The 12,509-nt window shown below is 47.6% G+C and overlaps 1 protein-coding gene across 8 annotated transcripts in view; it reads left to right on the top strand.

Annotated features, from left to right (window-relative positions):
- LOC142592566 (putative phospholipase B-like 2) overlaps positions 1-12,509 on the top strand; it is a 137,600-nt gene that overhangs the window by 25,443 nt on the left and 99,648 nt on the right. For 5 of the 8 annotated variants that reach the window (XM_075704085.1, XM_075704090.1, XM_075704089.1 and 2 more), the window contains exons 2-3: positions 3,982-4,174; positions 8,436-8,696. In XM_075704085.1, coding sequence (XP_075560200.1) covers positions 8,464-8,696 — 233 coding nt within the window. In that variant the 5' untranslated portion in view covers positions 3,982-4,174; positions 8,436-8,463. Of the gene's footprint in view, positions 1-3,973; positions 4,175-5,400; positions 5,462-8,435; positions 8,697-12,509 lie in introns of those variants that run through there. The other 3 variants (XM_075704087.1, XM_075704086.1, XM_075704088.1) reach the window with 3 other exon arrangements.

The following is a 12,509-nucleotide window of genomic DNA, read 5'->3' on the forward strand; positions in this document are numbered from 1 at the left end:
AGAAGCAGAGGACTTCGATGAAGTCAAAGCAAATTTGCTTAAAAAGTACAGGCTATCAGCGGAAGCATTCAGCCGAAAGTTCAGGGAAGTCGAGAAGACCAAAAGTGAGTCATATTCAGATTTTGCATACACCTTGGAGATAAACCTGAAGGAATGGCTCCGAGAAGAGGGTGCACTCGGCGACGCCGAAAAGACAATGCGGTGCGTTGCTTTAGAACAGTTCTACCACCGGCTGCCAATAAACATCAAGTATTGGGTTCAGGATAGGCCAGGCGTAGAGAGTTTCGAGAGCGGCCGATCTCGCTGAGGAGTACGTAACTCGCCGTGCGGACGATGGCAACGAAGCTCCTAAGAAGGAGGTGAATAAATACAGACCCGACAAGCCAAAGCGATGGTCAAAGTCGAGTCGGTATAAAACAATGGAAAGGTCAGATTCGGTGAAAACTAGTGACGAGGAAAGCGAGGGAGAAAAGGAGTCACCCGAACAAAGGCCAGAAAGGCAAAAGAACAGGGCTTTCGAGGACAAGAAACCAATAGTTTGCTAAAACTGCCAGCAAACGGGGCATATCTCCGTAGGATGCAAAAATCCCAAACTAGTGTTGATGTCACTAACTAGTAACGCAGACAATCTGAACTTGCTAGAACCCTACATTCGAGACCTCGTGGTAAACGGCAAACCGTGTAGAGTGCTTCGCGACTCGGCAGCCACAATGGACGTAGTGCATCCGTCCTACGTAAAGGAAGGCCAGTTCACTGGAGAATGTGCTTCGATAAGGCAAGCCGTAGGGGCCTCCAGTGTTTGTCTCCCGGTGGCCAAAATTCGTATTGAAGGCCCTTTCGGAGTACTGGACACTGAAGCCGCCGTCTCGTCACATCTCCCGCCGCAGTATCCATATTTGTTTTCTAACCAATCAGAGGATTTGCTACGACGCATGGGAATCGGGTTCAGTGAGGGAACAGTGCAAGCCCTAACTCGTTCCAAGGCAGTGTACGAATATCCAGTGGTGGAGAAAACAGGTTTGACAGCTGATTCGTCAACCAGTACTGGACAGGACAGCCCTATAGGGGATGAGGCGGAAAGTACGCCAGCTAATGAAGAAACCAGGAAAGCAGCGGAGCCTGAAATGTCGCGAGAGGCAGAATGTAGGAGAAAACTGTTAAACGTAAGCCCTGCCACAATGATTGTTGAGCAGGAAATGCGTAACGCACAAAACAATGCTGAGCACTTCTATGACAGGACGGCTCGCACGCGACGCTTTGAAGTTGGGGAAAGGTAATGATCCTGAAACCCTCGTTGAAGAACCAATTTGAGGAAATGCCTGTCGACTTTCCAGAGTTAATAGCAGTGACGGAGACAAAAGACATTGACTATACCAGTGATAAGTTAGTAGAACAGGCGGAGTTGAATCCCAATCAAAGGGCCGAAGTGAGGGAACTCGTGTTTGAATTTAAAGACGTCTTTTCAGACACACCGGGCAGGACAACTGCGATCGTTCACGATATCGAGTTAACTTCGTCGGACCCTGTCCGTTCGAAAGCTTATCGCGTTTCGCCTCGTCAACGTGAAGTCATGACCGCTGAAATAAACAAGATGTCAGAGCTAGGTGTAATCGAGCCAGGAGAGAGTGATTATACCTCAACTCTTATCTTAGTTGAGGTCCCACGAACAGAGCCGCGCCCATGTATCGACTACCGCAGGCTCAATTTAATCACGAAGGACCAGACTTATCCAATACCGCATATCGAGGAAAGGCTTGAGAAAGTGAGCAGTGCTAATTTCATTTCTACGCTCGATTTAGTCAGCAGGGTATTGGCAGGTTCCGTTGACCGAGAGGGCAAGCAGGCTTGCAGCGTTTATTTCCCCGATGGGAACCTTTCGTCCGAAAATCCTGAGTTTTGGATTGAAGAATGTGCCATATTGCTTCTCTAGCCTTATGGACCAGGTGCTACGAGGAATGGAGGACTTTGCACTTCCCTATCTCGATGACATAGCTATCTTTTCTTCATCATGGGCGGACCATATGCAACACCTGCGAACCGTGTTGTGTCGTCTACGAGAGGCCAACTTAACTGTTAAGGCTCCCAAATGCCAATTAGGGCGCACGGAGGTAGCTTATCTAGGTCATGTATTGGGCAAGGCCATCGTCGGCCTTCCGAGGTTAAAGTGACCGCAATAGAAAACTTCCCGCAACCACGCACCAAGCGGGACATCAGATCATTTCTTGGCTTGGCGGGTTATTACCAAAGATATATTCCGCGGTATTCCGAGATTGCGAGTCTTTTAACGGATGCTCTCAGAAAAACAGAACCACAAACGGTAAAGTGGGATGACGCAAAAGAAAAGGCTTTTAGTATGCTGAAGAACGCACTAACGAGTCAGCCAGTGTTGAACGCGTCCGACTACTCTAAGCCATTCATTCTTCGGTGTGATGCCAGTGACAGGGGTATGGGGGTGGTGCTCTGTCAAAAGAGAGATGACGAGAACGAGCATCCTGTACTGTACGCCAGTAGAAAGCTTTCAGTTCGTGAGGACGCATACAGTGCATCAGAAAAGGAATGCGCCTGCAAGCTGACGACTGTCGAAGCTCTCAAACGGAAAGCAAAGTGCTTTCGCTGCCATTCCATCTCCATAAAGTGGTATGGCTGTCACATTTGCGTTGCTAGTCTGGCGTCTTTGATCATTCGGAGGAGCCCTGGCTCGCGATTGTAGTTTTCGTTCCGCATAGCGGGAACACCCTTCATCGGTGGTCTTTTCGCGCCGGCACCGTTTACATTCTCAACGTTTACATAACCATGATGTTATGCAATTGTTCATGGCGAGCGTTCAAATCTGTTCTGTCTTTTGACAACTGCGCTGCCGCACTGCACCTTGTTGCGACGCCTGTTTCTTGAATCTCGACCGGCGTTACTATTGGGTAGCGTGGCGTTGTCGGTGGGCTGCAGGAGTCTGGTAGACCATGGCGACCAGGCAAGGACTAGACGATTACTACTGCGAAACTTGCACTGTTTATTCAAAGGTTGAAGTATAAGAATAAGAGAATGGATGAACTGAAAAAGTACATTGCGGGGCCCCTTAAATAGGCCCACTAAAATCTTAGGCGGGATCTTGCTCACGTAAACGTCACGTGACATGCACCTAGTCTCCGTTAGTGCTTTGCGGCTGCTCCTTTCCTCCTGGGCGACGTTGCACGTCCCTGTCATTGCTTTGCGGCTGCTCCTTTCTTCTAGGCGACGTTGTTTCGCGGAAAGGGTCTCCCCTGCAGTCGGACAGTTCTCGGAAATGGTTTTTCACGCACGCACACAAAGGGGCCTGTCAACACTGCGGGGCGTCCGCGAGACCAGCAGCCACTCGAGACAACCATAGCAAATTAGGAATCCATCCACCGCTTGGGTGAGGCATGGTGGTCTGTCCGGGGTGTTACACGCCAACCGTAACAACCCGTATGGGTTTGTTAGAAATTGCTAAGCCCGTGTCTGTAGCTGGAAGCCGGAAAAGCGGCGGAAGGTTAGTCATACACAGCTTTCGCTGTAAAACGTTGGCGGAAGTGAGCTTCGAACATACAACTCCACGCTCAGAAGCCGAGTGTATAAAAAACAGACCCGCTGGGATATAGCAGCGCCTCCTAGACAGCGGACCTGTGTACTCTCCTTTATTACATTATGCTACTTGGACCGAAATTTCCATTTCCAAGCCTGGCGTGACGAAGGCGGTGACGTCAAAATCACCGCGGCTTACTCGGGAGCATCACCGTTTGATTCTATAGCAGCTGGGCAAGCTAGCATGACGCCACGGATCGAAGTGCACCAGCCTTGTGCTATCTACGAGGCGTTGGCTAAGCATCTTAACACGCTCGTTGCCGACGAGCAATCTCGAAGCACCGCTCAACGGCGTTCAGTTGGACATAATCCTTTCGCATTCACAACTCACAAGAAGCGCTTAGGTGTTCTCGGATATTTACCCTTTCTCTATTTGCGCTGCAGCACGGATAACAATATTTGATGCGAGCACGTTTCGAGGAGACCTGTGTCTCCCCGCGCCTTTTGCCCTGAAACGGTAGCGTTGAAGGAAGCTCGATGACGCCAGTAGCGCCAACACGTGACGTCGTCCCCGTTGCGATAAGCCAGTGCCCTGCGTGGAGCGGCATAGACAGACGGGCGCCGGCGTCTCCCTACGGTAAGCTTCGCTTCTCGTTTGTTGGCCACGAGTAGATTGTAAACAACGCGTGTGAGCTTCGGGATAATATTGTGACATCGCCTAGACATCGCGAGGCGGTGCTTTGGAATGTCACTCCTAATGCGCTCAGCAGTCGGCGCAGTTGCAACTCCTCAATTCTCTGCATTTCACCGAGTGAGCTTTCTCAGATAAACCTGTGTAGACGATCTGCGTCCTTGTTTCTTCGATCCATACTAATCTTGATGGCTAGCTTTAGACTGATATGTAATTTGGCTCAAGTTATTAATTATTAAGAGCAGTGCGAGCAACTTCAGGTTAAATTTCCGCTTTCGAAACAGGTACTCGGCGAGTCCATTGTTGGAACTAGCCTTGGCCTGCGCTATCGCTAAGAAACAGCTCAACGCATTGCATGTGCTCCCCGGCCCTGAAATATAAGTGTAGCTTAAATGAACAAAGACAACAGTAACGCAAACAAAGTCTCCCAACCTAATGTGGGGCAAATTATTAAAGAGCGTCATTATAATTTACACCACGGTAACACTTTACAGGACAATTCACAATCCCATTGCGCTGCTTATACACCGTATATTTCAGTGCATTTGAAGAGAAATGTCGCGCGTGAGAAAACAGCTTCGCTAACGGCGCGTATGCAAATAAAAACAACTTGGGATAAGTGAGCGTGTGTTCGTTCACGGCGATGATTTATGTGCACAGCCTAAATATTGCGTCTGTGTTATGGCATCGAGACTATACTACAGCCGCCAAGTTCGAGAAAAGCCACCCAAACTTCTTATAGCGTCAAATACTCTGGATATCGGTGGGCGACGTGCAGCAGAGCCATTTGCGTGCATCGCCGGCACTTGACTTATCTTCGCGCCATATCTTGAGAGAACCTATATATCGCCAACTTCGAGTGGGGCTCTTTCCCATGCATGCAGGAGCGTCCGTAACGATAGACAAGCCCTCAGCTCTTTCGCAGACTTTGGCACAGAAACTGAGACAACAGAAGCTCTAACAAGTGGTGTCGGAATACTACGAAGTATTACTGTATTTCCACTCACACATCTCGGAAAAAGGCTGTCGGAATTTAGGAAAGCTGGCGGGAAGCTCCCTTCCTTTTGCCACGATGATCTTTACATCAGCAAACTGCGTCATATTTCTGCCATCAAAAGATAGTGCTTGACAAGTGCATCCTTATATATGTTTACCTTTTCACGCCCATTAAGCCGCACCTGTTGGGTCATGATACCTGTTCGTCACAGCTATCAAAGAAAATCGGTGTCTCTGGTAACAATATTTTTCTTCTTTTTTCTAATATTCACAGCTTCCTAAACAAGCGCGATGACCGGCCTTCATTTATTGGCACAAACAATGCTGATGTCATATTAACGAAAACCTGGTTATCCACGGTTATGGCCAATGCCGATTTTTTTTTCTTTTTTTTTTTTTACTGCGAAGCTGTATACCTCTACCCTCCTATGAAATTTTCGTGTCGTAAGCGAAAAACTCCCCATACGTGTTCCGATACCTAGGATAGTGCAATGCCGGGCCGACCCGCGGCGGAAGTGCAGTTCGTCATTAAGGGGCCCACATACACAGCTTCGCTGGTCACCCTTCTTCACAGAGTGGAAGGGCGCTGAGTCATTTTTAATGTGAAGAGTATTTCAGAACCCACCGATGTGACCGCGGCGATATAACAGTAGCTGCCGTCTTAATCGCTTAATGTTTTCACGCTCCTGTTGCCTGCATTTTGGCATAAGTGTGCACTTGCCTTCGCATTGGTTTTAGTGACATAGCAGCAAAAAGTCACAGCGACGTATCAAATAGCCGGATCTTGTTCTCAAAACTATAAACAAAAGTGCCGTTAATGCATGTCGGTAATGCATGCATTGCTAACATTTTTAGACGCGATTGCCACAGGAATGCACCTTGCTTTTTCGTATTCTTTCGATGACGCCCTTCGAATGGTGAGCACTCAGAATGCGTTGGCATACATTTCATATATCTTCGTGTCCACCTCTTTTTCGCGCCACACCGTTTCGATTACCTGCGCACCGACTACCCAAAGAATCAATGCTACTGCATCACAAACAGCTTAGTCCCCGTTCTGTTGCTTTCTACATCTACCCCCCCAAGTATGTGCTTTCTTGACGCGCTAATATGGATACCTTAGACACCCATTTTTTAACATGAAAGGTGTAACCTTATTATTGAATAATTTTTTTCGAAACAGTAGTTGATCGACGCTTGTGACACATTCTCTAAGGGCCCTCAGACCAGCACCAGTTTTGAGATATGCACCCCAAACCTTGCAGGAAGTCCGGCATTGACTTCTCTGGGAAGCTTTCACATGCTGCTCGAGAAATTTTTACAAAACAATGAACTTTTTTTTAAAGAAATTATCCTGACAGAAAAAATAGTTTCGTTGACGGCGCGTATGCCAATAAAAACAACTTCTGAGAAATGTGCATGTATGTGTGGGTGCGCGTGTGTGCGTGCTTGCAATGTCTTGTACAGGAATCGGCCCAAGGAAACCACGAAATATCGTTGCACTCTGAATAGAAATGCCTCGTATGAAAAAAAAATGGCTGGAATGGGAATATATGCGAACAGTTCAGTTATGTCTGGTTATTTACTAATACATGTATATCAAGTAAATATATGGTGTGTAAGTTACTTAACTGGATTGCGAATTATCCTGTATGTGAGCATGGTATAACGTATACGGACGTTTTTAAGATATTGGTCCACATAAGGTGGGACACTTTTTATGTCCTGGTGTTCACTTTTTCAATTGTGTAACTTTATACGGAGATTCCTTTCCATTAGGTATTGTACAAAGCATGCAATTTTCACTTTGCATAAACGGCATGATACGAATGCATTTATTGCAGCTTTAGTTGCCTTGATTAAGTTTTCCCGTTTTGGGGGTGTGGCTAGCTTTTTTTTCGAAGCCTACGTGTTCCTATTATTCTTCATTAAGGCAACCGAAGGCCCCGAAATTGTCAATGCCTTTTTTTTTGTCAAGTGAATAGAACGGAAAGTAGTTCCAATGAGGTATCAAAATGTAAGAAATATTATTGAAGGATATCTAAACTTTATTAATGTGGGTATTGTACAGATGGATGAACTTGAGTAGGAAGAGAGATTGCGACACTTCTTGAAATAAAACAATGAATGGACTAAATATAACAAGTCATTAAAAACATCATACCTTTAAGCAATATATTAACGCGATAACGTTAAGCAGTCCGTGTCGCATAAAATCGAGCGTCCCGCATTGGACATCGCCTCGGCAAAAAGAATTGCGAATCAAATTCCCAACCAGGCGTAGCCAACCCCTTCTCTACCTCTAAACTTGCTCATACTTTGTCTTTCATTCTTTACAGGTTATTCCTCGGTATGTTGAGAACGGCAGCCCACAAACAAATGTAGGAAAAAAAAACACCGACAGCGCATGTGCTTTGTTTTGGATCTTCTCAGACTGAAATATTAAGAGTGCGATACAATAACAGGAGACCGACCCACACACGAGGCCGCGTTTCTACCAGAAAGCTCGCCTTCGTGCATAGCATTCGCAGCCAGAGAGAGAGAGAGAAATTTATTTACAGAAAGGCAGAGAGGTCGGCCTGAGCTATAACTTGCTCTGGCCTGCTACTCTACTCTGGGGAAAAGGGACGGGGAGGGAAAGGGCTGATGAATGATGATGGTATAAGGAAGAGATGCGTATATACAAATTCACAGAGTTGTGGTATCTCTAAAGGCGTGCGTCCAGCCCAGTGGCTTGGAGAAAAGCTACAGCGGCTCTTGTTACCAGGGCTGCGCTGGTTGCATTAGGCCAAGGACCTAAAATAAACTCGTCCGATAGCGGTCTCTCATGGATGTTTGCTATGGAAGAGACAAGTTGCTGTCGTTCTTGCGCGTACGTGTTTTCCAGTAAACGTTGCGGTTGCGTAAGCTGCAGTTGCCGGGAAGCATAAAAAGCAGTACGGGTATTTGAACGCTATCGCGTCCCTCTCTCAAAGGCGAAGCTTAAGCGTCCTCCAAATTTTTAAACTGGCGTTCACATGAAGACATACAGTGCCGTCTACAGAATTTATACATCATTTTACGCCAGAAAGCCACCCCCCCCCCCTAAATGTATACAGAGGGCTCCAAGCTACAAAACATGGTCAATTTTATTATTCATACGGGTTTCGTAAGATACCTTATCGAGAAATCGCTTACGATGTTTGTATGCTTATGTTTTTGCTGTGTGCAGGTCTTCTACTGAGAAAACCAAAAGCTAAATGAGTCACTCGGGGGTGTCCATCGGCATATTATTTCCGCTTTCTTTCCTGGCTGGTTTCTTGGTTGCGTGTGAAGCGGCTGACTGCCAATGGGCTTGGGCTGCACCGGAATTAGGAACCAGTCGGCTGCAAATCTACGACGGCAAGCCGCCGTCGGCACCTCATCTTGGTGGTTCATCGGACCTGGCCCCGGTGGCATGGGCGAATTTTCGAGACGACATCCAGAACAGCGGGTGAGTCAGGAGCAATGGCGCAGTTTCATGCTCGAATACATTTTTTCCCTGCGAAACTGCGTCCGGAAGTGCAACAAATCGCCACCACCGGCTGGCAAAAGGAGGCACTTAGAATACAAACTGAGCATGATGAGGAGATATTGTTGTTATGACAGAACTGTAGTTAAACGGTACTATCAGTGCACGCGTTAAAAACACAAAAATTATTAAAACTATGCTGCGGCCATGATATTTTGCACAGCGCATATATGAATCGTGGCTACTGAAGCTGCTCTGCAGAGCCCAAAACTTTCATTTCTTATTACTTGCACAGATATCTTTACGAGGTGCTTTTATTGCGATAGCAATTATAAGGACACTCCAGGTGTATTCCTGCCATCGGCGTCGCCGTGAGGTTCCGTATCAAGTCCAACGGCGATAAAACCTTCGCCGCGCGCCGTACGCTGTATGTGCGAGTGAAAGTGTGCGAGGGTGAGCCGGCGAACGCGGTTCAATCTCGCGTGCCCGAGCGAGGAACGCAGTCCGGATGCGTGCCCTCTCCTGTCGCGCGCGAGGCACGGGTGTCAGGCGATGGAGGAGGGGTGTTCTGCGGCCGCCGCTAGAATGCCTCGACGTCCGCCTCACCCGCCGCTCCGTACAGAGTGGATACAACCACGGCGTCTACTACGGCGTTGCCACGTGAATCGCGGACGCCGTAGTGCCACAGGGACGCGTTGGCAGCGCTCGTGCGCCTTAAAAGTGGTGTGCGACGTGGCCAAAGTGCACGCTTGCGCGGGCCTCTTCAAACCGATCTGCGATATTAGACAGTTTTAGTTTCACGTACGTAAAGGCTTTGCGTACGTAGAGCTCTTACGTGTGAGTAGTGCGCCTGCGCAGAACGCAAAGGGTCTGCGTGAGTCTCACGGAAGCACGTGAAACTCAAAAGTTCACGGGCGTTCCTTGCACACATAGAGAGCTCCGCGCGGCGGTGAATCTCGCTGACTTGTCTGGCTTCTCTGTGCATGCTATCACACTAGGGTCGCTGTAGAGCGTAAAATGCATTCTGCGCGGAAATATACAAATGAATTGAGAGATGCGGTGATGAAAGAAACGTTTAGTAAGGAAGTGAAAAATGGAAATATCTGAAGTAAGCACTTGTGCGCTTAACCTCCATGTTATTTTGCAAGTGACAAATGACAAAAGCATGTGACACTTTATGAGGTGCGGTTGAATATAGACGGCAGTCATGCATCTAGCGCGCGATGAGATCACTAACTGTGACCGTTAACCAGCAGATGACAGCGAAATTTTGCCTTGTGGGTGGTACCAGAAGCTCGAAGCGCATTTGCTGACATTTGTGAGAATGATGGCATTCCAATGTCACTCAGGACAATAAAAGTGCCATGGCGCAATAGTATACCTTGAAGAACGAAGGAAGAAATTTTTGACGTTGTCTCAGCGTCGCGAATCAGGTGGTCGACGGCATTTACTATTCGCCGATTGCCAGTGATAGTGAAAAGAAGGGGCGCAGTAAGGTCGATGCCACCGTATTCCAACTGGTACGGTGGATCACGCAACTGGCAGTGCGTGATGGGCAGGCGCGTAGCTCGAATGCATGCGACGCTGACAATGAGCGCAAAAAGCGGTGTACATTGCTTCGCTATCGAAAGGCCGGACCAGTATAAATGGCTTCTAATCAGGTAGTAGGTTTTGGGGAACTGAGAAAGGAAGCGCTAAAATTGTTGTGAAAGGCTCTAGAGAAATCAGCGAGAAGGGAGCATGCTGAACTGGGGAGCCAGCGCTGACCATCAGGACGACAAATGTGTCGAGCTTCTCACGCAACATTCCAGCTTCTCTTCTGTCAGTTCTCGACGATGCTGGGTGTTAAGAGGCCAAGAATGTTTTCAGAGACGGTCTAATGTAGGTCAAGGGTATTAGTGTATGAGTAAGATAGTCCGAGAGAAGAATGGTGGTTAGCCACTCAGGAAAGCTGGTCTTTAGCGACAGCAAAGACTTTCCTGTAGAGGAGACGTCCAAGCACCTATGGAACAATTGGGATTCCGGACAGTTGAGCGGAGGCGCAAAAAGAGGCAGCGAGAAGAACGCCGACATCATGGCAAGGTGAGGCTGCTTATCAGTTTTAGAAATAATCTGAGGTCATATTCTTGCAGACAAAGGAGGCTACTCGGATCTCCAGAGATGTACATTTGGCGTCACCCTTGTGTAAAGCGCGGGAACGGTGGCCTCCGGGTGCTTCCGAGGCAGACAGTGACGTGTAACGGTCTATAGCTGCTGATCACGCTTGACCCAGCAGGTACCGTTAGACGTCGCTGGCTCAGTAGACATGTTTGCACGGATGGAGTATGCGATCACTTTCTCGCGCGAAGGATTGTTGTGTTACATAAGAAAAGTCCGCTGGTGTACACATGCAAGAGAGCCGCAGCTCACTTACCAATTAAGCGATGTAAATGTTTTCATGTGATGGCGCCGTTGAGCAGGTCAAAAGCACTTTCACATTCTGGAGAGCAATGAAATTGAGCGCCGCAAAGAAGCAACAGGTAACAGGTACCAAACCTTCTTGGTAGAGAGATGAAAGCGAATTGGGAAACGGTGAAAATAAAAATCGAGATGGAGGAAATTACGTGAGAGTTTGGTCCTTTCGGAGGTCTGCAAAGCGAAAGGCCACAAAATTGTTCTTAAAGTCAGGAGAGCTTCACAAAAAAGCTTTTAATTCCCTTGCTTTTGAATCTGCACTTTTTCCTGATGAGCTGAGGACCAGCGTTAGAACGCTAAATAGCGTTGCAGTTTCTCAACAAATTTTGATTAGACATTAAGGATATAATTCAACTTACAGAACCAAGTGATTCATTTCAGGTATAGCAGGAGACCGTCGATAATGCTGTGCTCAAAATCTATGGTTCCATGACAGTGACAGAAGGCCCGTAATCTGCATCTCAGGTTGCAAAAGCTTTTTTTTGTCATCTCCTTGCTCTGGAGTTTGCCAATAGCGGGAACGCAGATTAAGGGAACAATAAAGGTACTCAGAATCTTGCAGGGGATCATATGCGTCGTCAATGCGAGATACAGGGTAGGGCCGTGGGATTAAGCGTACATTTGTCGTCGGTGTGGCAGCGACTTCAAAAGCCGAGGGACATGGGTAGAAGCAGTCGTGCACGCTAGCTCTTTCTTAATGACGCCACGCTAGAAGGTAATATACGGCCAGAGTTTTTGCGCGCATGACCGCCTGAATGTCGGCACGAAGCTCCGGTCTGTCGTTTCGGGCTTTTCACAAGAGACCAACTGTAACCGTACAAATTTGCGTTCGTCATACCACTGTCTCAATGCGACGATTTCAGCGAGGGTAGTTTGGTGGTTGATCTTGGGATGTGGCATTGATGGTAACAGCTTATATACATTTAAGGATGATATTGACGCGATGATATCAGCAGAATCGACGCGACGACAAGGTGCTAAAATGTCCTCGACGCGCGATGTGTTAGAATTAGCGATGCGTTATTCCCAAGCATCGAGGCGTTTCTTCGTAAGAGCAAAATAATTCCCATCGGTTAGCAAAACTTATTCGGTCATAATCGACCAAGCAGTCCTATGTGTTCTTTTTTTTCCTTTCGAATACCAGCGAACAGGTGGTAAACCCTCTGGTGGCCGCTGAATACCAAAGAAAGTGCAGCTTGCTATGTCAGGGCGATGATGGTGGGAGTCTAGGGCATCTTGTCCAGGGACACGGTGGTGGATAGTAGGAGCAAGTGTTCACCTGAGCGAACCTCGAGAAAGTACAACGGATGCACAGGAGGTAGGGGAACCTTTATTTCGCCA

Source organism: Dermacentor variabilis, chromosome 9 (genome assembly GCF_050947875.1).
Source record: "Dermacentor variabilis isolate Ectoservices chromosome 9, ASM5094787v1, whole genome shotgun sequence".
NCBI classification, from domain to species: Eukaryota; Metazoa; Arthropoda; class Arachnida; order Ixodida; family Ixodidae; genus Dermacentor; species Dermacentor variabilis.